The sequence below is a fragment of the Grampus griseus genome, assembly GCF_964374135.1.
Source record: "Grampus griseus genome assembly, chromosome: 8".
Classification (NCBI taxonomy): domain Eukaryota; kingdom Metazoa; phylum Chordata; class Mammalia; order Artiodactyla; family Delphinidae; genus Grampus; species Grampus griseus.
The window spans coordinates 101577342-101602009 of NC_139002.1; the positions used below are offsets into that span (position 1 = coordinate 101577342).

The 24668-nt window shown below is 48.2% G+C and overlaps 2 protein-coding genes across 5 annotated transcripts in view; both read right to left on the bottom strand.

Moving 5' to 3' along the window:
• STX5 (syntaxin 5) overlaps positions 1 to 593 on the bottom strand; it is a 28451-nt gene extending 27858 nt beyond the window's left edge. For all 3 annotated transcript variants that reach the window (XM_082660713.1, XM_082660712.1, XM_082660711.1), the window contains exon 1: positions 468 to 593. The gene's annotated coding sequence lies outside the window, so the exon portion shown is untranslated. The remainder of the gene's footprint in view (positions 1 to 467) is intronic.
• An 884-nt stretch (positions 594 to 1477) lies between these two features.
• On the bottom strand, positions 1478 to 9350 carry WDR74 (WD repeat domain 74). 2 transcript variants are annotated; one of them, XM_082661119.1, is made up of 11 exons: positions 9339 to 9350; positions 6568 to 6674; positions 6361 to 6482; positions 4500 to 4575; positions 4213 to 4359; positions 3932 to 4033; positions 2732 to 2832; positions 2594 to 2649; positions 2105 to 2250; positions 1964 to 2020; positions 1478 to 1698 (listed from the first exon to the last, which is right to left on the bottom strand). In XM_082661119.1, the coding sequence occupies exons 5-11, from the start codon at positions 4321 to 4323 to the stop codon at positions 1519 to 1521; spliced, it is 753 nt and encodes a 250-aa protein (XP_082517245.1). In that variant the 5' UTR covers positions 4324 to 4359; positions 4500 to 4575; positions 6361 to 6482; positions 6568 to 6674; positions 9339 to 9350; the 3' UTR covers positions 1478 to 1518. The 2 variants fall into 2 exon arrangements, with proteins under 2 accessions (XP_082517245.1, XP_082517244.1); XM_082661118.1 differs by lacking the exon at positions 9339 to 9350 and adding an exon at positions 6772 to 6852.
• Positions 9351 to 24668: the final 15318 nt, after the last annotated feature.

The window sequence follows — 24668 nt, forward strand, 5'->3', positions numbered from 1 at the left end:
CAGAGCGCGGGCCGGGGCCCTGAAGGAGAGGCAGGGCCAGAGCCAGGTCCTGTGGCTCCGAAGCTCCAGTCCGGCCCGTGCAACTGCCCTAGGCCCTAAGTGGGCCCTCTCGTATCCACGGGTTCCTCCGACTCGTCAGGGAGAAACGGTGACGGACCTCCTGAGAGGGACACACTTCGGTGGGCGGAGGGGGGAAATCTCTAGGTGTTTATTTGAAGCAGGAAGTACCACCCTCGCCTCGCCTAAGTCCCACCGTCTGGAGGACTGCAACCACTGATTAGCTAAGGCCGACGTCTTTCTCAACAGGGGCTTTCCTGATTGGACGGCGACGTATTCGCTCACTTCGAGCCGTGCCGGCAGGATTTGCCCGCTTGGCTCTGGTTCCCTTCCCCCCAGCCCGCGCCGTCCCCGGAAAGAGCTGCCCAGAGCAGACACTGCGGTCAGACCCCTCTTAGAGCGTGTCCTACCTCCTCTCTGCCGCCTGGCGCCGCCGCCGCCACTGCCACAATCTCCCGGGTCGTCACCGCCTTCACCCCGGGAACCGAAGCCGCCGAAACCCGACCAAAGCCTAGAAGCCGCCACGTCACCCACACGTAACCCCACCCCCGGTGACGAGCGGGCAGTGCCACGCCTTTTCAAGCCCGGCGACCCGAGAGACGCGCCCCTCCACCCAAACGCTAATGCAACTCCGCTCTCCCATTGGCTAGGCCGCAACCGTGGCCCCGCCCCCAAGGAACGGGAGCCTGGGGCCCAAGGGAATGGGCCAGCCTCGGGGGAGGAGCCTTAAAGAGCCCGCAGCCCTGGTGGTGCCCGCGCCCTGTGTGCGCAAAGCGAGCCTTGGAGGCACAAGCTCTCAGGCAGGTACAAGTTAGAAACTTTATTCTCTGGAGGGAGGCTGGGGCGGACTGAGAACAGGGCTGGGGTCACCCCTTCTCCGGCTCCTCCTGGATCCCCTCCCGGTTGCACTCCTGGAACGTACACGCCTGCTTTGGATTTTGGACTGATTGCCTCTTGTTTGACCGCGAGGAGCCCCGACGGCTGAACAGGGAGAGCCGCCGCCACAGCACAGTGATCAGAAGCCTTTCGTGCGACCTGAGATTCCGGTTTTCCGCCGAGTCTGCATCGATCCCTTCTTTGCCTGCGAGGATGCGAGGCCGCTGAGCTCTATCCTCCCCAGTCCAACCTCCGGGTGGTCCATCCCGCACTCCCGGCTCCCTGGGCACCCTTGTGTGTCTCCGGTCCCACCTTCCTGAACTTCCTGTGACCCGGCCTCCTTGGCCTGCTCACCCGAAGTCTGAAAGTCCTTGCCTTGGCAGCAGCCCATGGCCCCACGCGCGGCCCCCGCACTCGGTTCCACCCACGCCAGCCCGCCGACTCCCGGCCCTGCTTTTGTGACAGCAGATAGCCCCATCACCCCAGCTCAGGGAGCAGCCGCCACTCTTTCCTTTCTGCCAACACAAAAGGCTCAGGGTCGTGGTACGTATTAAGCGGTTTATTTACAACGTGAGCACAAGCTCTTCAGGAGCTGGTGGACCCAGGCCTCTTCTTCTTTCTCTGTCTGGTTTGGAGGGCGCCTTGGGACTGCTCCAAACCGGGGAGTTTCCGCTTGGCAGCTGCCTCCAAGGAAGCCCAGAGTTCATCTGTCTCTGTGTCTTCTGAGGGCACCTTGTTGGGCTCTTGAGGCTCGTGGGGTTCATCCTGGTGAGTGGGAGAAGAGCTTAGGAGTCAGACCCACAGGGAAGGGGAATAATTCCTCCAGGCACCACCCCTTTTATTTCCTGCTCCTGGAAACCATGTCCATCCATGTGCCTATCTCACCCTTGGCAGTAACTCTTTTAGGACTACACTTGGCAGATGGATGGACAGTCCCAGGTCTGAGTTCCAGCTGCTTCCCTTTCCTCTTCACAGGGAAGTCCTCACACCTGTGCCCTTAGCTCCCACATTCCCAGACCCAACTGCTTACCTCCCAGTTATCCCTGCCTGACAGCAGGAGGCAGTTCAGTTGAGATTTGAGGTAAACCTGCAAAAGATGAGGGACCTTAACGGGCCAAGCCTGCAGAAATAGAAACATGAATCCGGGGAACAGGAGGCAGCAGGCTCTCACCTTATGGTCCAGGCCCCGTGGATTCCGGATCCTGTGTACCCTCAAGACTCTGTCCAAGCCACAGGAGGCTAGAAGGGGCTTTGAAGGGTGGCACTGCAACCCTCGGACGCTGCCCGCCAGCCCCTTCAGACAGACCAGTAGGCGCCCTAGAGAAGGCGGTAGGAATCAGTGCTAGCTGGCCAGCCAACAACCATTTATTGAGTGTTTACTGTTCATATCACTTTATGTTTCAACATTTAATCCTCGTTTAACATAATGCTGAGATGGCAATTACCATTAATATCTGCATTTTTCACGTGAAGGAACTAAGGCACGGAATTGACATAGTAATTTGTCTAAGGTCACACAGCTTATGGCAGAACCAGGATTTGAACCCGGGCAATCTGGCACCTGAAAGAGGGCTCAACAGCTCCACTGCACCCCGTCCGAGGGAATCCTGCCCTTCCTCCCCACCCCTTCCCCTTCCGCAAGGCTCCCTAGTCCACTCACCCTGCCGAAGGTCAATTTCTGCCAGCTGCCCATGAGTGTTCCCCACAATCACCGAACTGAGGAGATCAGAGGCACATGGGGTCAGCAGGGGCCCCCTGGAGTCCTTCCCAAGCCCCACTTTGCCCTCTAAACACTCACTTGCCCCCAGGAGTGAGGGTCATGGCTGTCAGTGGGTACTCTCCGTAGGTGGCCTCGAGGACCGGCCTGCGCTGGGGGGAGGCTGGATCATAGACACGGACCTGGAGGAAGGCTGAAGCATCACCAACAGTACCCGCACTCCACAGATGCCCTCCGGCTCCTCCACATCTTCATTCCCTCCTCATATATTGCTTTGTTTACAACCCACTCTTTCAGAGAAACTCCCATTTGAAATGCACTCCTCTTCTCTGTGTGTTGGGGGGTAGAGGAGAGACAGCTGCTAAGGAGCATGAACATACAGGGCTGAGGAGAGAGGTCCCCCAGCCTGGAGGCGGCAGCATTCCCATGGTCTGCATGCATGAGCATTCCATCCCCCCGTACTCCCCTCTTGGGATGGAAAAGCAAGTCAGTCCAACTGTCAAGAGTTGCTGAATTTCAAGCAGAGAAAGACGTTAAGTCTCAACAGGGAAGAGAGGGGAAGCCCTCATATGTGTTCTGAGCAGAGGCGTCTCACCAATAGCAGACTTCAATATGTAGGAGCAAAGGAAACAGGGCAAATACAGCCACCCAGGCCTGCCTGGGTCTTAGAACTTCACATAAGACCAGCTGGGAATTCCCTGGCAGTCAGTGGTTAGGACTCTGTGCTTCCGCTGTAGGGGACACAGGTTTGATCCCTGGTCGGGGAATTAAGATCCCGCATGCAGCGCAGGGCAGTCAAAAAAGGAAAGAGAGAGAGAGAGACCCACTGAAAAGATCCCCATGTGGACCTTTCCTGTAAAGCTGAGGAGCTGAGGCCAGTTAGTAGAGGGTCAGGCTTGGGTCCGAAAGCAAATCAGAGGCTGCATCAGGACCAGAACTCAGTTCTCTTGATACCCAGCTCACGTCTTCTCATGACACCTGAACCATGTGATTCTACTATGAAGGGGACACTCCCTTCTTTTCTCTTCCAGGTGGGAGGAAAAGGAAGAATCACAGTTCAGGGAACTCCTTCCTAGAATGTAGTAAGAGAAGATCACCGGCTCAGCCATTGGGCTGGAACAGACGGGGGAAGTCGTCCCTCTTCTGGGAGCTCAGGGATGGAAGAAGGATGGCAAGCAGGGCGGCTGTGCCGAATGGTGGGGACCGAGCCTGCACAGCAAGGCTGTTTCTCCAGGAGGCTGCTTAAGCCCAGAAAGAGATAGGGGTGGGGTGGTGCCTCACCTGGTGGTACCCTGTACAGGTGACGAGCTTCTGTGACTCAGGGAGGAACTGTATGTCCTGGTCCCAGATGGGAACCCGCAGGTCGAGCCAATCATTCCGTACCTGGTAGGGTGGGTAGATGGGGGACAGGGCTGTGGAGGGCTCAGTGTGCCCCTTCCTCCTGCCTTCTACCATTGTCCCCTAAAGCCCAGCTGGTCTCTGACATAGTGGCCTCAGACTCCCTGGACCTCGGAACCAGCCCCTCCCTGCCCCCCATCACCTCCCCACCCCCCATCACTCACGTTCTTGGCCCTGAACACAGGCTCCTCAGAGCCTTGCAGGTCCCACACCTTCAGAGCATTCTCCTTCCCACCTGTGGCAACCATGTGGGGGCGCGCTGGGTCTTGGCGCATCCTACACACCCCAGGGCCCACTCTCAGTTCCAAGAGCTGAAAAGAATGGAAGATGAGAGGGGAGATGAGAGTCGGTTCCAGATCTTTACCCTCCTCCCTCCCGCAAAGCCTTCATCTGGCTCCTACCCTGGGCCCCACCTCCCCCAACCATCAGGATCAGGCCAGGGGAGCCTCACAGGGTCAGAGGATGCCTCCTTGTCATTGTCATGCCAGACTCGAAGAATCCCAGAATCCACACATGTGATGAGGGTGCTGCCGGCAAACGGAGGATAGACTCAGGGTTAAAAAAAGGAGCAGGGTTGTTCTCTGGCCCCAGTCGACCCACGCCCAAATTCATATGAACTAGACTCCCTCCTACCAGCCCTGTTCCTTTTTTAAAAAATATTTATTTATTTGGTTGCCCCGGGTCTTAGTTGCAGCAGGCGGGCTCCTTAGTTGCAGTTCGCAGGCTCCTTAGTTGAGGCATGTGAACTGCCAGTTGAGGCATGCACGTGGGGTCTAGCTCCCCGACCAGGGATTGAACCCTGGCCTCCTGCACACAGGCCTGAACATCCTGTGAGCATCAAGTCCTATCCACTGTGCCACCAGGGAGGTCCCATACCAGTCCTGCTCTTAAGGAAGCCTCTAGGTTACTCGGGTCTGGGCAGGGCTTGATGGCTCTTACTTAATTTCCTCAACAAGGTAAGGGTTTGCCAGTCTCATAAGTGAGGAAGCTGAAGCTCTGAGAAATTAAAAGATTTGCCACTCAGCTATAAATGTCAGCACCAGAGCTGGAAATCAAGTCTGATACTCCAAAACAGACAGCCTTTGCTATTCCACAGCTACGTCTGGGGCACCTGGCCCTGCTAGTCTTTCTGAACCTTGAGTCAGTCACCAGAGGTCAGGATCAGTAGCTCTGAAAGGATTGAAATGGGACTGTTCTGGATTTAGTGTTCGGCCAAAACCAAACACCAGCTTCTTCTCTCAAGTTCCCTGTTCGGGGTTCCAATCTCTCCCTCAAAGTATGCGTCCCATGAAGCCCAAGCAAGTCTCTCCCCAGTATCGGTACAGTTCAAGCTTATACTCTTTCTCATATCTGCCCACCCCTCCCAACTCGGTTCAGGCTCTAGGCTTGCCTGGGCTGTGGCAAGTCTCCCAACTGCTTTCTCTCCAATCCATCCTCCACATTCCTGCAAGCTCATAGCTCTGACCGCAGCATTTCCTGCTCAAAAACCAGTAACTCCCCACCACCTACAGAAGTGCAGATCTCTCGGCCTGGCACTTAAAGCCCTTTACCTTTAGTCCCAACCTACCTTGCCTATCTCATATTAAAATGCTTCCTCACAAATAATAGGAAAAAAAATAAAAAGGAAAAACGTTGCCTCAGCTTCAACCTTCAAATGCTATTTATCGTCCTTGTGATGTACCCTGTAGCCTAACACCAATCCTTGGCCTCTGCTCAGGCAGGAGCTTCTTTCTAGAATGCCCTTATTCCTTTCTCCACATTTCAAAATTCTACCCATGCTTCAAGGGCCAGTTCCAACTTCTCACCCCCACAAAGCCTTCTCCACCTCACCTGTCAGAATTAACATCACCAAACCTACACAGTCTGCTCACAGCCTCTCTCTTCATCTTCGGAAGGAAGCTAGGCCTGCAACCTAGCACTTTCCTATCTTTTACTTTGGGAGCTTCACGACCTTGTTGGTGGTTGTTAGCCCCCACTGAAAAACACTCGAAACTATTAAATGACGGGCTCAGGGTCATCCAAAAGATTATGGAGCCAAAAGAAAAACCCTGGAGGCTGCAAACTGTATGAAGGCAGGTACTGTGTCTGGTTGACCTGAATCCCTTGCATTTCGCCCAATGCCTATATACAACCCAGTAGGTGTTCAGTTAATGTCTGCTATAGGAATGAATGAACTTCGGCAGGACAAAGGCCCCTGTCACGCAGACCCGGCCCGTGTCACCTCAAGGTTGATCGCCATTATTCGGCCGTCCTACGGGAACCTCAAAGCTCTCCCTACGACCTGAGCGTTTCAGCAAGGGGCTCGGTCTTACCCGTCGACTTGGGCGAGGCCTCGGAATATGCCCTCCCCTCCGGAGCAGTGCCTCTGACCCTGGAACCTGCCCTCCTCGGTGCTGAAGTGCTTCACTGTCCCATCCGCACAGCCCACCAGGATCTGCGAGCAGAGGAGGGCAGAATGGCGAGAAGAGGGAAGCAGCCGTGCCCCAGGCCCCTCGCTCCGCCTGCCAGCGGCTGCGCACCTGAGTCTCGCCGCCCGCGCCCCAACACAGGGCGCTCACCGCCTCCTCGCGCCGCGGCTGTCCCGACGGCGTGAAGTTGGTAGCTTGTTTGCGCTGAAGATTCACGCCTGTGGAACACGGAGGTTAGTCGCGCCAATGTCCCCAAACGGCGACCCCAAACGGCGACCCCCGCCCCTGGTTCCCGCCCCCGCCCCCGCCCCCCACCTTTCAGGATGCCGGTGTCGGTGCCGACCCACACGTGATTCCAGCGTGCTGCCGCAGCAGCCATAGCTGAGTCCCGGAACCTACGGCTCGCACTTCCGGCGCAGCAGCTGCGTCACCAGCGCGCGCGGAGTCCGACCCAGTGGAATGCGGTTTCCGGGAGTTAAACCGCAACAGTTAAAAAAACAAAAAAATCCCTTTGCGCGCCAGTTGCTTTCGCTTTTACATCTCCAGAAACCTGGAGATGTTTCTTGTGGAGATCTGAACAGTAACTTGACCATTTTACACTTCGAGTGAAGCGTATCCTAACTGAACCGCGATGCCGGGTCTAGGCATCCGTAGTCCGTTTCCCTACCCCAAAGCATCATGTAATATTTCCTGTACCAGACAAGGTAAGAGACCATTTCAGAAATGATTGAAACGCTAGTGAAGCGGAGGGCTTCAACTTCGAGTATGAAAAGACAAAAAGGGGACTTCTGTGGTGGCACAGTAATCAAACAACCGCCTGTCAATGCAGGGACACAGGTTTGAACCCTACGCCGGGAAAATTCCTACCGGCTATGGAGCAACTAAGCTCGTGTGCCGCAACTATTGAGTCTGCGCTCTAGAGTCCGCGTGCCACCACTACTGAAGTCCGCCGCCTGAAGCCCGTGCTCAGCAACAAAAGAAACCTGCGCAATGCGAAGGCCCCGCACCACAACGAAGAGTAGTTGCCGCTCGCAGCAACGGATAAAAACCTGCGTGCAGCAATGAAAACCCAAAGCAGCGTAAAAGAAAAATAATTAAAGAAGGAGAAAACAACACGAATAGTGTTTGGGAAAACGAAGAGACACTCTTACGTATACGTATATCCTTTTGGAAAAGTAAGGTAGGGCATTGCTCTCCCTCACGTTGAGGTTTGGTGATCGTAAAAATCAACTCACAGTGAAAAAACTGCAGAATTAACAACACTTCTCCTCAGAATAAAATGCAACTTACAAAATAACAACGACTCCCTTTCTGGAGTGACGTACGGAGAAGTGTTGTTTCCTGAAATCAAAGCCTTTCAGAAATTTTGCTGTTTTAAACTACGTCTGTAAGAATAAAGCACCCCACTGTGGCCCGGCGGATTTGACTCCTGAAGAGAGAAGCAATCTTTATTTTCGACTCCGGTAGAGAACTGGCGGTAGGAGTGCGGAGAGTAACACTTCACCCTTGCTCTTGGCTTTGCATTACCGAGAAAAGAACACTCTCAATCTAGTTCAATCCAGACCAAAAGTCGGTGCTCGGATTCCTCCATTTTGTACGGAACTTACTGGAGTACTTACTATTCTTTCTGATGGCTTTTTAAATACTTCCTTTATTTTTGATTGCGTTGCATCTCCACTCCTGCACGCGGACGGCGAGCGAGAATTATTCTTTGTTGTGAAGGTGGTGTGCGGCCTTCTCATCGCCGTAGTTGCTCTTGCTATGGAGTACGAACTACAGGCGACGCGATTCAACAGTTGCGGCGTTAAAACGAAATGTTTGTGGGGAGATCTGCGCGGATTAAGACTCAAACCCGCGTCAGCGGCGGTAGATTTATACTACTGCAATGACGGAAACACCGAAAACAGTTAAAAGAATAATCGCAGTTGTCTCATGATGGTGGGACTACACAGGTTTCCTGCGATACACTTCATGGCACGCGAAACAGAATCTCTCGTGAACACTTTTGAGTTCTCAGAAGAAAAAAAAAAAAAACAAGCAGCTCAGAATTCTTGTAACTATGCACATTTTGTTGGTTTTCTCGTATTTTTCGGAGAACTTAGAGTTTTTGCCGAAGGGACTTCAAACAGTATCACCGATTTCATGTTTTGCACAGCAGCTAACGGACATACGGAAAATAGCGCATAACCCAAGCTTAAATGAAGCGTATGTGTTTTTTAATACAGAACTATACGAATCATAAACTTCCACTTGCAAATAGATCCCATAACAACTAGATAAAACAAGTAAATGAGGAAACTTTAACCTTCATGATGAAGTTTTCCTGTATTCTAAACAGCAAAATACTTGAATAATTATATTCTTTTTTTTGACAACCAAAAGTTTCCCCCGAAGGGGAGTGCACCGTTCCTGGAAGTACTGCAATACCAGGTCGATGCGTGGAGTGGACGGAGCAAGCTCCTATTCCATCTCCTAATTCCAAAAATCCATTTAATATATTGTCCTCGGATAGAGGACGTATCAGATATTAAACTGATAAGAACAGATACTACACTTGATCTTAGCCAAAAGGCCGAGAAGCGATACTGGTAAGTTTCACTGCCGGCCAGCGTTACTCTTGCTATAGCTTTTACGGTTGTGGTGACTTTTATGGCGTCATCATTAGACTTTTCTTAATGTGTGATCTTGCTTAAAACCAATTCTTCATTATTTTTGCTTCATAATGATAACTAAATTTTTGGAAATAGACCTTAAATAAGGTTTTTACTGCTTCGCCTTCCTTCTCAAGCGCTGTGTGTTTTGCATAAACCCGCCCCTCTGCTCTTTCACTTTCTGGGGATTGGTCCACATAACTAGACGTGATATCAATGGCCGCGTCGTACCTTTGCTCAGAGACTGTGGCGTCCGTCTCCAGCCTTAAGGCTTTTAGGCGCTCCCTGGGGGCGGCAGGGCGGTGGTGTTCGTTAGTCTGTGGAAGAAGATGCAGGGCGGGGCCCTTCTCCCGGACATTTACTTGGAAAGGCCGCGGTTCCCGAGCACAGACTTCGGAGTTCAAAGAACCGAGTTGGAATCCATGCTTGCCAGTTCCTGATTTGGTGACTCGAGGCATGTTGCTTAGGCTCCCGTCTTCTCCTCTTTTAAATGGAGGAATTAATAACCTGCATTTAAGCGGTGGTTGTGAGAACTGAGGACACGCTGCTCTCGGCCCAGAGGTGACAGTGGAAGTTGGCTTATAGCCTGTGTTCCCCTCTCATCCTGGGGCTCCCGGCTCCCTTCTGCCCCTCCCGCCTCCTCGGCTTGTAACATCCACCCCCACCCCACTTACATCTTGCCCTTTGTACCATCCATCACCCGTCGGCCCCACAGCGGAGAAAAGATGGCCTGAGAAAGACATTTCGGAGCCGCCTGATTCATAAACCCAGGAACCTGCGGTGGGAGTAGGGGTGAGGCAATGTAGGTCAAATCTAAAAGAAGCGGTACTTTAGAGGCTCACAGCATAGCCCAGCTGTATGAAAGGGATTAATGTCAGACTCTGGCTGAGAACGGGACTTGAAGTCCTGTTTGCTTGGACACTGTGTTAATCTGAACGCGGAACGTTCTGTTCGAAACCCCCTTAACTGAGCTTTACAGCTGTTTATGTGTCAAAGTGACCGGCCTGGCTGAGATCCTTCAGGCAAGAGTGGGATGTTCTATTCTCACTGATATGATTTCAACTAGCAAAGTCTGATAATCTATGATTTTAGAGAATATGGTTTCTTACAATGTGTCCCTGTGAATAAACAGAAGCAGTTTCTACAAGCTCCCAAAATAAATCCAGAATCTCCAGGGAGGGGCCAAATTAAGGAGATGTGGTAGGCAGAATAATGCCCCTACATGCCCATATCCTAATTCGTAGAATCTCTCATTATGTTACCTTACATGGCAGGCAAAGTGTACTTTGCAGATATGATTAAATTAAGCGTTTTGAGAAGGAGAGATCATTCTGGATTATCTGGTGGGCTCCATGTACGTAATCACAAAGATCACAGAGGGAGACAGGAGACTCAGTGTCAGAGTGATGATCTGATGAGCCGTCACTGGCTTTGAAGATGGAAGGGAGTCATCAGTCAAGGAATGGAGGTGGCCTCTAGAAGCTAGAAAAGGCAGGAGCCTCTAGAAAGAAATGCAGCTCTGTTAACACACCTTGATTTTAGCCCATTGAGACCCATTTAGGACTTCTGACCTCCAAAACTGTAAGATAATATATTTTTTTGTTTTAAGCCACCAAGCAATAAAAAACAAAACAAAACAAACAAACAACTAATACAGAAGCAAAAACAAAAGCAAAATTCAGTTTCTTTCAATTCTAACCTTCTCTAAACTCTGCAAGACCCAACCTGGGGTAGGCCACAGCCCCCTGGTGGAGCAGGCTTCAGTCTGTCCAGGCAGGCTGCAGCCAAGCATCCTGAGTGCACAGATCTCTTGGCGGGCTTTTCCCTGTCGGGTCTCAGCTGTCAGGTCCTCCTGTGAAGCAAAGGCAAGTGGGGAGAGCTCTGTCACTCTCTTCTACTGTGACCCCCGCCTCTTGCTGCGTGGGTACAGGAGGCTGATAGTGAGGACTCCACAGGAACTTGGAGATCTATTTATTCACTGGGAGGCCATTTGTCCATTTGTTTATGCTTTTTGAGCAGATACCCTACAATGATGAGCAAAATCAGACATGGACCTTGCCTTCATGATGTTTAAGGTTTACTGGGGAAAAGTGAGAGAAGGCTCCTGTGATCCTCCAGGCAAGAGATGAAACTGGCTTAGGGGGTGGGGTTGGGGTGGCTGTGGTGGCAGAGATGGAGAGAAGTGGAAGAAGTCACAGTCACTGGCTTTGATAACAAGCAAAGCAAGGCCAAGGGAATATTCTTTCCATGTGGGTGCATTTAAATTTTGTAAGTTAATGTTTTATTTTCATGAAAATGGTATAAATTGTCAAGTAGTGTTCAAAGGTTTATAACAACAACTCTTCCCAATTTACAACCCCCTTTTAACTCTTTTTTTTTTTGGCCGCATCTACAGTGGAAGCTTGTAGTCTTAACCACTGGACCGCCAGGGAAGTCCCCCATATTTGTAAATTAATTGAACAATTTTAGACTTTTTTTTGGTGCTCTTGAGAGGAAGATGTTATAAACTTAAAAACCAACATAATATGAAGCAGGTTGAAGAAATGCTTGGTCAGTCTGAAGAGGTGTTTAATTTTTATTGTATCACCCAACCCTTCTGAGAATCTGTTGAAGCTTTTCCCAAATAAATGCATAGTTGCCTTATACAATTTTGCATACAGTTTCCGAGGAGATTCTTAGAGCCCCCTAAAGCCTGTTCACTAACCTACAAGTTAACAACCACAGCCCCGAAAAGATAGGAGGACCTGTCTGAAGGCATCCAAACACCGAAAAAGAGGCCACATCAACTGGAGGAACAGGATCTGGAGGTCCTGGAAGGCCCTGGAGGCAGGCCCACAGAGAGATAGCCTCGGCTCCCGGACTTAAAGACTGGCTCCTCTGGGCCTGCATCCCCGTGTGGCAACTCTGGGTTGGAGTCGGGCCAGAAAAGAGGGCCCAGCTGACCTCTTGATCACCAACCCTACCCTCTTTGCTGATTAGTATTAGCTCCCTGGCTCCTAGGAATTCAAAATGTCTGCTCCTATTTACACTCTCTGCTGAAATGATCTTATCCGGTGCCCTGGCTTTCCCTCCCATCCGTCACCTGGTGATGACTGATTCCCAGCCTGACTAGTCTATGGTTTCATGCACGATTCCAGGTGCTTTATATGTATTAACAACATTAATTGAATAAGTAGTACTATAATCTTCCCTCTTTTACAGATGGAGAAACTGAGGCACAGCAGGTTAGGTGATGTAATTTTTTTTTACAGATTTTTTTGACGTGGACTTCCCTGGTGGCGCAGTGGTTAAGAATCCGCCTGCCAATGCAGGGGACACAGGTTCGAGCCCCGGTCTGGGAAGATCCCACATGCCGCGGAGCAACTAAGCCCATGAGCCACAACTACTGAGCCTGAGCTCTAGAGCCCGAGACACAACTACTGAAGCCCACGTGCCTAGAGCCCGTGCTCCACAACGAGAAGCCACTGCATGAGGAGCCCACGCACCACAATGAAGAGTAGCCCCGCTCGCCGCAACTAGAGAAGGCCCACACGCAGCAATTAAAACCCAACGCAGCCAAAAATAAATAAATTTTAAAAGGAAAGATTTTTGACGTGGACCATTTTTCATTTTTTTATTTTTTATTTTTTTCGGTACGCGGGCCTCTCACTGTTGTGGCCTCTCCCGTTGCGGAGCACAGGCTCCGGACGCGCAGGCTCAGCGGCCATGGCTCACGGGCCCAGCCGCTCCGCGGCATGTGGGATCTTCCCGGACCGGGGTACGAACCCGTGTCCCCTGCATCAGCAGGTGGACTCTCAACCACTGCGCCACCATGGGAAGCCCATGTGGACCATTTTTTTAAGTCTTTATTGAATTTGTTACAATATTGCTTGTTTTATGTTTTGTTTTTTTGGCCGCGAGGCATGTGAGATTATAGCTCCCCAACCAGGGATCAAGCTTTTTTTTTTGGCTGCGTTGGGTCTTCGTTTCGGCGCACGGGCTTTCTCTAGTTGCGGCGAGCAGGGGCTACTTTTCGTTGCCGTTGCCGTGCTCGGGCTTCTCATTGTGGTGGCTTCTCTTGTTGCAGAGCACGGGCTCTAGGCTCACGGGCTTACTTGCTCCGTGGCATCCCGGACCAGGACTTGAACCCGTGTCCCCTGCATTGGCAGGATTCTTAAAACCACTGCGCCACCAGGGAAGCCCGACTCCTATTCTTTCCGGCGTTTATCTCAGGGTGCCTGAAAACTCAGCACTATTGACATTTTGTTTGGGGAGTTGGGGAGCTGTCCTATTAATTGTAGGGTGTTTAGCAGCATCCTTGGCCTCTACCCACTAGGTAGTAGTATAGCCTACCCACCACCCCCCACAAAACACTGTGACAACCAGAAGTGTCTCCAGACATTTTTTAATGTTCCCCAGGGGGCAAAATCACCCCTGGTTGAGAACCACTCTGCTATTTCAAATAACCTTGTTTGTTGGCTCTCATTCTGCCTCCTCCTCTTCCTCTAGAATGTAACCAAACATCAGTCAGCAAAAGCAAGAGCAGGGCCTTGGCTCTCCCAGCAAATACACTGCTAGGTTTGGGATGGAGCAACACGTTGGCACTGCTGACACTTACTGAAGTGGGGAGACTGGAGAGGAACAACATGGAATCAAGGTCTGAATGTCTGACTGGTTATCAGTTCAGGAGCAGGTTGCAGAAGTCCAGGCTAGAAATATCATAGACTGAGTCATTACTGTATGGAAGGACTATGAGGGTCCCCCTCATTTTGGAGCTCTCCCCCATTTCTCCAGATTGTCCCAGACTCATTTCTTTCATCTCTTAAGTAGCCGGGCCTTAATTTGAATTCCTATTTGCCACACGGTGAAAACATTGCTTGAGGAAGGCTTCATTATCTACCAAACACCTCTCATGGTGCTCTCTTCCCTCAGGTTTACAGGTCAGCACTGCAGGCTCTCTTACTGCTTGCAGTGCCTCATTCTGGGTCTGTCCTCTGCTGTTCCTCCCACCTTTAAATACAGGTGCTTCCCCAGGCTTCCTCGGTGTGCCTTCTCTTACTTGGACCAACCCTTTCATTCTTGTGGCTATAATTACTATGTTGACCATTCTTATTACTGTATGGCTACGACTGAATTAGCAAAAATGCATTTTCTTTCAGTTAAATTGCCTTTTACTTTACTATACTTCTGACACAAAACGTATTTTATTGAGAAAAGTCTAGTATAAAGTTTTAGGGCACAGCTAAAGGTTAAAGGGTCACCCAAACCCAGCAAACATTCATATAGAACTCCTCAGCTAAGTACAGAGAAAAGGAAAAACTCCTTAAAGGTGTAAGGAGGCTCCCTGAATGGTTCCCTGGGTTAGACAATTCAGCATCAGGCAAACTGCCAAGCTTAAACAGGGTAAAGCCAGTAACAATCTTTCTGGGATTATTTCCTTCTGTCCAGCTAGACCCACTCAAACACAGCAATCAGTGAAGGTTTAAAAAAATAAAAAGTTTTATTTAGAAAGGCTAAAATGATTGTATGCTAATTTGAACAGGTAGGTTGTATAAGAAAATTCCATTTTTGACATCCTTTGAGAGTTGGACTCCTGTAGAGAAAAATAAAAAAAGTTGAGTTTTCTTACCATATGGAAAAGTATATACCACATGGGTTTAGAAGGGCTATCCTTTAAACCAGCTAACATTAAAAGGACTGCTTCCAGATACTTTTCTATTTATCATGGTTAGTCTATTAAATATGTAACGTTAAGTACATGAATAGATACTTACCATTATGTGTGCTTTGTTCTTTCTTCAGACCTGAAGGAAAAAAAAAACACAACCGATTTTCAACCAGTAATTTATTCCCTCCTTTGCCTTGTTTAGAAATTCTTATGATCCCTCAGACAGTTCCTTCTGGAACAAGCTTTCCTCTTCTCCCCCAGCCAGCCCCAGTGGGTTCACCTTTACAGGCTCTGGGACTAGGACAGGAAGTAAGACATGTGAATATTTCTTCACTGGGAAATTTTAACTTGACCCACCTTGTGCTTACATTTACTCACCTCTTAACTTCAGACTGGAGTTGAACAGAAATATGGCTTACTCCTTTCCCCTGCGAAAGAACGATTGGGAACTAAGTCTCTAAACCACCCCGAGACAAAAGGCACATCTATGTAGGTCTCAACAGACATTTTGATAGAAACCACCACCTAGTCCACAAAGCTTCCTATTGGCTATAAAGCCCACCCAACTTCCCACTATTGTCACCTTTCACTCCAAGGCAAACTCACAGCTCAGAAAATACCTTTCAGTCATAGTGATCAGACTGGGGCGGTACTGAACTCATCACTGGTGAGTGGAAATCTGTCACAGGTGGTTCACAAATGGCCAAAGACAAACTTTGGATTAAACAAGTAATGTCTGCACAGCTATCCAAAGTGCCACAAGAAACCCTGGCAAATTCTATATAGTAGCCACAGATGACAGATTTACCTCAATTCATTCTCAGGCTCCAGACAAGGAGTTGGACCTAAAACAAAAACAAGACTGAATCAGTAAGCTTAATTCCTGCATTAAAAGTTGTTCCCACCTAAGCTATGGTTCCTAGAAAATCAGATTTCCGAGTCTCAACAGCAAATCGTCAGCCGAACGAGATTCCAGTTAAGTCATCATACAGGCATGCCGAAAAAGGCATTTCTTCCTACTCAATACGCTGTGTGCACCAACGCATATGAAAAACACTCACCTTTGAGCAAACAAGCAGGTAACTGGCAATGGTACCTAGGGAAGGATGAAGCTGTGAGTGATACAAGTTCCTTACAGACAGTATCCCACTGCTGTCTTCTCCAGTTTCTCAGATGTTCAGGTCTTCTCATTATTTAAGTCATAGTGAGCTAGTCTGATTCATCATAGAAACTGCTTACTTGGTGATATATGCCATACAGACATTAATCAACTAACCTTTCAACGCGGGAGGCTTTCCAGGAGTAATACAGGAACAAGGAACAAGCTGCTCCTGAATGAGAACGTCATGTAATTAGCAACATAGCCAGAATTATTCTAGCTAGGGTTAATGGATAAACCAAGAAAAGCTAAGCAAGTGATATCCGCAGGCATTTGCTGCACCTCAGACACTTCCTTATGGAACAAGCTTTCATCCCCTCTCCCCGTTAGCCCCAGTGGGTTCACCATTACTGGCTCTGGGGCTAGAACAGGAGTAAGACAGAATGCTTGCTCTCCTCACTGGCACTGGAAACAAGCTACAACCAGAAAGGTTACAAGTACTCACGATTCTCAACTCTCTCCAGGAGTTTGACCCTGAGCAGATCAAGAGGCATCTAGGAAATCAAGAAAGATAAAATAAGGGACTTCCCTGGTGGTCCAGTGTTGAGAATCTGCCTTCCAATGCAGGGGACAATGGTTTGATCCCTGGTAGGGGAACTGAGATCCCACATGCCGCGGGGCAACTAAGCCCGAGGGCTCTAGAGCCTGCGTGCCACAACTAGGACCTGACACAGCCAAATAAAGAAGTAAATATTAAAAAAAAGGAAAGATAAAAGATCAAGAAACATCACTATAAGGAACAAAAGAAACCAAAAAGTTACACGGATCAATCAGGGCTTTTACAACAACCCCCCCCCCGAGAGTTATCAAGGCTCACATATAACCTAACTTACAACATTGGAAAAAGTAACTTACTGTAAGACAGATGTATACATCACCATGAGGACAACCTGCAAAAGGGCAGCAAATGGTTATTTCAAAACACTAGGATGGAATAAAATGTCTTCATTAACAGGAACTGCCATCAGAACTCTAACATGCTATTAAATGTCGTACCTCATGGAGAATCAGCATTACCACTCAAATCATCTGACAGTGACATGTGGGTGAGGGAAGAGCACACCATCACAAGAACCAACTGTGCTGCTTGCTGGGCTGCCATCTCCCTCCCCAGGAAAATCATTCCAAGAGGAACAAGCTGGAAGGAGCAAAAAGGCAACACTGCTCCACTGACCATTTGCTCTCCTGGTTGTGGGGAACACCAGACAGACTACACCCTAACCCCCCCATTTGCAAAATTACCTGCATTCACCCTGGGAGGCAGCTGAATTCCTTAGGATTGGCGATGAGATGCTGGAGACAGAAAAGGGAGGCATTATATGTACCTAAGAATAGCCATTCAAGGCCCTTGAGTATTTGGGGCCCACTTCTCAGTAGTAAGATGACATCACTTTTGAGTTCAGGCATATGCTTGTCGTTTTACGTTCATCATGGAGTGGCCAGCGCAATCTGAGGCAGCAAGTCCCATCCAGATTCTGTGCCCCTGCCCGTAATTGCATGAAGCATCGTATACCCACCTGGAGCATCGCCGTAATGCTTGATCCACACTGGGACGGGTCTTGTCCCATCCTCCCACCCATAAGGTCTTTTGATTTAAACCACATCTGGGGGGAAAAAAAAGAACACCCTTCACTTTTACGTCTCGTAGCCTAACTGTCCCACGTCAGTCCCTTAACACCTCAGGGCTAAAGAGCCCAAACATTGGCCACAAACAGTGCTACTCAGAATTTTTATGTTTTCTCCACTAATTCATCAGAAAGAGAGAGTTCAACTTTTGAGATCATCCCCGTAGCACATCCCGGTAGACTTCCGTATATCCCAACAATTAAACCAAAAAAATAAAGGTGGTAAAGGCACGCCACGAGCACTTACTGTAACGAGAACTCTTTGCTATCCTTTAGTGCTCGACGCGCGCCCGAACCCTGAAGACAAGAGAACATCAGGTCAGCACTAGGCTATCTCGTAAACGCTTTGTTTTCCGGAGCTAAGACTGCGTCGGCCGTGCAAGGCCTGTCTCCTCAGAGTTTCTTATCCTCACGGAGCTCAGTACAGGTCTGTGAAAAGACTCTCATCACAGAGAGGCCCGTCGGCACCGCCCCCCATCGCCATGTTGTCCTTCACAAAGCCCCTGTCGCTTCAAGGCCTCAATGCCATGGCCATGTTTTTCTCTCCCCTGCTCCACGAACCCAATACATGCAACTGAGAGAGGCCAAGGCGCGGATACGTTCTCGTGGTCATTTTTTTTTTTTAAAGTGTAGTCAAACACACACACTTACCGAAATCTGTGGAAGAATGAGACCGAAAGCCTACCGAGAGACACTTAAATAGCATCTCGCAGAGGTCCACGGGATTTGGGGGCGGGACTATGACAGGCGCAAGCGCAGAAAGAGAGGGCGTGCGAGCCTGATGGCTCGTGGGTAAAGGTTTCCAGAGGAAGCCCGGGTCGGGTGGGAGGGGGAGGCTGTGCGTTCCCTGACGCGGCGGCGCGAAAGCGGTGCGCATGCGCCTTAGGGGTTGTGCAGGCGCGCCTAACGTGCCGCGGCGGGGACTGTACTGTGGATAACTGTGGGACTGAGGCGACGAGTTCCCGGTTTCCCGCGGATCCTGGACTGACGCCCCGTCTCGGTCACAGCTGCCTGCCCCCTCTCCCTTCCCTGAGAGCCCCCCCCCTCTTGCGCACACACACCTTAAACCCGCGTGTAGGGTCCGACATGATGGACCGCGAACCTCATGAACCCTCGGCCGGCGTCGTCTCGGTTCCACGCCAGCCGCCCAGCCAGCATTCTGGGTCTGGTCCTCAGGGTCCCAGCATGGGGGGCGACTCAGGTACTACTGGGCCCCGAGCCGAGCTCGAGTGGAGGGCCCTTGCGTGGAGCCGTTTCGGGAAAGTGAATCAGGCCGTAGGTGCTTTTGAAATTTTATAACAGCCTTAGGATGTTTTCTCTAACTGGCCACCTCTGTCCTGCTGTCCAGTCCGATTTTACTAGGAGCTTGGCTTGCAGTAGGGCTAATATTAGCTGATATTTAAAGTGCCGCTTTCAGCACATTACGTGAATTGATTATATTTCAGTTCTCCAGATCCCAAAAGAGAGGTTGGTACAGTACACGCATTTTATAGATGAGGGAATCTAGGTGTAAAGACCTCTTGCAGAGCAGCCTACAGCTCCCGCCTGATTGGCGAGGCAGTTCCAGTCACCTGTATACACTTGTTATTGAGGCCAACCAGCATCAATTTATTAATCGTTTGTGGTGGTGTCATTGCGGTGGTTTCTCTTGTTGAGGAGCACAGGCTCTAGGCACATGGGCTCAGTAGTTGTGGCTCGCAGGCTCTAGAGAGCAGGCTCAGTAATTGTAGCGCACAGGCTTAGTTGCTCCGTAGCATGTGGAATCTTCCCGGGCCAGGGCTCGAACCCATGTCCCCTGGGTTGGCAGGCGGATTCTTAACCACTGCGCCACCAGGGAAGCCCGAGAGCCTGCACTTTTGATCACTCTGCTTTACTGCTGTCCTCGCTCTTCTCTGGGAATTTGGGGGGCAAGCAAATACACAGGAAACAAATAGCATGGTCCCTGGATACTGTTTCTCAATTGTTTTCATTGTTGTCTTCCCCTCTCCAGGAGCCTTAAAAAGACATTTTCCCCTCTAATCCCAACCATGAAGTTGTAATAACACTGATATACTGTATGTCTGTTTATGTTCCACGGACCTTTGGAGGGCCAGAAACCTTTTTTTTTTTTTTTTTTTTTTTTTAATATCTAGGGTTTTTTGCCCTCTCCCTACTCTGCAGGAATCCATTTTCACTCCTTTGGGGGCAGTGTTGTCCTCATGCATGTCCCAGCGTAACACAAGTGACAAAACAAGTGTTGAAAGAATTCCAGTATGAACAAAGTTATTATAGATGGAATAAATTCATTTATTCAATAACTATTAAGTGCTTGTGCAAGTACATGATTGGAAAGTTGTAACAAAATGTATAGAAAATGGAACAGATAAGTTATGGAGAATTCAGAAGGTCCAGAGCAGGCAGATAGGTCTAGGGAGGTTGTGTGTGGGCATGGGAATTGGGGGATGCTTTATGGAGTGCCTGGGCCTTGAAGGTTAGATAAACAGAACCAGGGAGGGAATTCAAGTTAAAGAAACAATTTGAGCAACAGGATTGGAGCTGGAAAAGGAAGTGTATGAATATAGTTCATGAAAGATGGGCTGAAGGGGAATCAGAATATAAAATTGGAAAAGATTTCCTGGGGAAGACCGGATGAGGGGGGCCTGGAATGCAAAGCTAAATAATTTGAACTATAGATAAAAATAAACAGTGAAAGTTTTTGAGTAGGGAGGTGATTAGAAATTGAGGGCTAAGATGAGATAAGGACATTAATTAGATTGTCACAGTAGTTTAAGCAGCAGGTAAGTGGATTCTGTACTAACAAGTGTAATGAAAGGGAAATAGGAGAGGATTTCCATCAGAAGTCTTCAACTCATACCTACAGGAATATAGGTAATGCAGTAAGCCGTAGGAACCGGGTGGGGACTCTGGCGATCTAGATAGCTCTGTCTTAGCTCCAGCAGATTGTTGCCTTCCTAGAATACTGTTCTCTGAAAAATCTGATCAAGAGAATCCAGAAATCCAGAATTGTTTATTAATTTGCCCATTGAAAAAGTTGGCATCATCGGGACTTCCCTGGCGGTCCAGTGGTTAAGACTCTGCACTTCCAATGCAGGGGGCGTGGGTTTGATCCCTAGTTGGGGAACTAAGATGCCACGTGCCATGTGATGCGGCCAAAAAAACCCCAAAAAACAAAAAAAATAATAAAATGTTGGCATCTAACTTAAAAATTTTAAGCATTTTCTATGAGCCAATCAAAATATGCCTGTGCACAAGAGTGTGAATTTTCAGCATCTTTTGTAGTGATATAGAATCCACTAGAAAGGGGGGGATGTCAAAAACTGGATATTCTTTTTGGAAGCTGTAAGTGGGTTGAGGGGCTTAAGCACCAAAAAAAAAAAAAAAAAAAAAACCAATGTTCTTGGGAGTTGGAGATCACGGGCGCAACCTTCGCTTAACGTTTAGTCTACCAATATTATTTATCTGTTGAGCATCTACAAGGCACAGGAGATACAACAGGGAACAAAGCAGACAGTCCCCTTATGCTCCCTTGGAGCTTATATTCTGGTGGAAAACACAGACAAATAATATGTCAAGTGCAGTTAAATGCTGTGGTGAAAATTGGACTTCCCTGGTGGTCCAGTGGTTAAAACTCAGCACTTCCACTGCACGGGGCACAGGTTCGATCCCTGGTTGGGGAAATAAGATCCTGCATGCCGTGAGGTGCGGCCAAAAACAAAAAACAAAACAAAACAAAAAAACAAAGCTATGGTGAAAATTAAGTAGGGAAGGAGAGAGGGAGTGCTGGGGCAGAGGGGGAGGAATTGTCATTTCACTCAGAGAGGGACATTTGTGCAGAACTCTGAAAGAAATGGAGGAGAGAGCCATATGAGGTAGAATGCTCCAAGTAGGACTGCAGCACTGGACTGTGCTTACTGATTTATAGGTTGTGGTTAGGATTTTTAAAACATAACTGGGGAGGTATTATATACGTCAAGGTGAAGTTTGGTGGAAATAATGCAAGTTTCATTACCCATGAAATAAGTGAATGCTGGACATTTTTTCCTTTGAATAATAAGGTTAAAAGAGGATGTTGCACAAGTGAAGAATGTAGTAGTCAAATTAAGTGAAATGTGTGCATGTGTGTGTAAACATTTGCTAGAATGGTGCAAAAAGGCTGGGGTGTCAAGTAATGGGAAATGAGATAAACAAGGTGAAACAATTGGTGGAGGGTGTTAACATCTATTAAGTGCTTTCCATGACACCTTCCAGGCACTGTACTAAGTGCTTTATATATATTACCTCAATTCAAAAAATAGTAGTTTTTATGGTTACCATCCCCTTTTTACAGATAAGAAAACTGAGTTGTTGTTGTTTTTATAACATCTTTATTGGGGTATAATTGCTTTACAATGGTGTGTTAGTTTCTGCTTTATAACAAAGTGAATCAGTTATACATATACATATGTTCCCATATCTCTTCCCTCTTGCGTCTCCCTCCCTCCCACCCTCCCTATCCCACCCCTCCAGGCGGTCACAAAGCACCGAGCCGATATCCCTGTGCCATGCGGCTGCTTCCCACTAGCTACCTACCTTACGTTTGTTAGTGTATATATGTCCATGCCTCTCTCTCGCCCTGTCACAGCTCACCCTTCCCCCTCCCCATATCCTCAAGTCCGTTCTCCAGTAGGTCTGTGTCTTTATTCCTGTCTTACCCCTAGGTTCTTCATGACATTTTTTCCCTTAAATTCCATATATATGTGTTAGCATACGGTATTTTGTCTTTTTCTTTCTGACTTACTTCACTCTGTATGACAGACTCTAGGTCTATCCACCTCATTACAAATAGCTCAATTTCGTTTCTTTTTATGGCTGAGTAATATTCCATTGTATATATGTGCCACATCTTCTTTATCCATTCATCCGATGATGGGCACTTAGGTTGCTTCCATCTCCGGGCTATTGTAAATAGAGCTGCAATGAACATTTTGGTACATGACTCTTTTTGAATTTTGGTTTTCTTAGGGTATATGCCCAGTAGTGGGATTGCTGGGTCATATGGTAGTTCTATTTGTAGTTCTTTAAGGAACCTCCCTACTGTTCTCCATAGTGGCTGAACCAATTCACATTCCCACCAGCAGTACAAGAGTGTTCCCTTTTCTTCACACCCTCTCCAGCATTTATTGTTTCTAGATTTTTTGATGATGGCCATTCTGACTGGTGTGAGATGATATCTCATTGTAGTTCTGGTTTGCATTTCTCTAATGATTAATAATGTTGAACATTCTTTCATGTGTTTGTTGGCAGTCTGTATATCTTCTTTGGAGAAATGTCTGTTTAGGTCTTCTGCCCATTTTTGGATTGGGTTGTTTGTTTTTTTGTTATTGAGCTGCATGAGCTGCTTGTAAATTTTGGAGATTAATCCTTTGTCAGTTGCTTCATTTGCAAATATTTTCTCCCATTCTGAGGGTTGTCTTTTGGTCTTGTTTATGGTTTCCTTTGCTGTACAAAAGCTTTGAAGTTTCATTAGGTCCCATTTGTTTATTTTTGTTTTTATTTCCTTTTCTCTAGGAGGTGGGTCAGAAAGGATCTTGCTGTGATTTATGTCATAGAGGGTTCTGCCTATGTTTTCCTCTAAGAGTTTGATAGTTTCTGGCCTTACATTTAGGACTTTAATCCGTTTTGAGCTTATTTTTGTGTATGGTGTTAGGGAGTGATCTAATCTCATACTTTTACATGTACCTGTCCAGTTTTCCCAGAACTACTTATTGAAGAGGCTGTCCTTTCTCCACTGTACATTCCTGCCACCTTTATCAAAGATAAGGTGTCCATATGTGCGTGGGTTTATCTCTGGGCCTTCTATCCTGTTCCATTGATCTATCTTTCTGTTTTTGTGCCAGTACCATACTGTCTTGATTACTGTAGCTTTGTAGTATAGTCTGAAGTCAGGGAGCCTGATTCCTCCAGCTCCGTTTTTCGTTCTCAAGATTGCTTTGGCTATTCGGGGTCTTTTGTGTTTCCATACAAATTGTGAAATTTTTTGTTCTAGTTCTGTGAAAAAAGAAAACTGAGTTTTATATAAGTTACTTATCCAAGGATAGTATAGCTAGTGTGGCAGAGCTGTTATTCAAATCCAGTCTCTACTTTTGACCCTGTTAAGAAAAATTATCCAAAACTTGGAAATAGGCAAAAGTTATTACTAGGTGTCCTTTTGACGGAGAGCAGGCCCACCTAGCTTGGGGATTATCTGGTTTTCCAGGGGGTGTGTACCTTTGTTTGATGTCCTTTTTACTATTGCTTTGGGTATTTTACAATTTGATAAGTTTGCCTTGTAAGACATTAGGTGATTTTATATCTATGTATTAGAATGCAAATTCATATCATTCTTGCCTGGACTCTTTTTTTTTTTTTGCGGTACGCGGGCCTCTCACTGTTGTGGCCTCTCCCGTTGCGGAGCACAGGCTCCGGACACGCAGGCCCAGCGGCCATGGCTCACAGGCCCAGCCATTTCGCGGCATGTGGGATCTTCCCAGACTGGGGCATGAACCCGTGTCCCCTGCATCGGCAGGCGGACTCTCAACCACTGCGCCACCAGGGAAGCCCCTGATGTCCTTTTTACTATCGCTTTGGATATTTTACAATTTGATAAGTTTGCCTTGTAAGACATTAGGTGATTTTTTGTTTGTTTGTTTGTTTGTTTGCGGTACGCGGGCCTGTCACCGTCGTGGCCCCTCCCGTTGCGGAGCACAGGCTCCGGACGCGCAGGCTCAGCGGCCACGGCTCACTGGGCCCAGCCGCTCCGCGGCATGTGGGATCTTCCCGGACCGGGGCACGAACCCGTGTCCCCTGCATCGGCAGGCGGACTGTCAACAACTGCGCCACCAGGGAAGCCCTTGCCTGGACTCTTGACTGATGATACTCTTTTTCTAGAATTCTCTATTGAACCAGTTTTAAATCTTATTCATTCTCTTATTAATTAATAGGTTGAATAAAATCTTTGACATGTGTTTACTTTATATTTTTATGAGTCATGTTTTCATTTTTAAAAATTATACTTTAACAACCCCTGTGGTACACTGTCTTTTGTTGATCCATTTATTTATTTATTCAGAAAATATTTACTGAGAGTCAGAATTTAAATTCAGGAGGTCTGA

Coding starts and splice junctions, on each gene's coding strand:
- WDR74 (XM_082661118.1), bottom strand. CDS start 6,835: ATGGCTGCTGCGGCAGCACGCTGGAATCACGTGTGGGTCGGCACCGAC. Junction 4,576..6,360: donor GGCCTCGCCCAAGTCGACGG/GTAAGACCGAGC, acceptor GTTTGCCGGCAG/CACCCTCATCACATGTGTGG. Junction 4,360..4,499: donor AGGAGGCATCCTCTGACCCT/GTGAGGCTCCCC, acceptor CATTCTTTTCAG/CTCTTGGAACTGAGAGTGGG.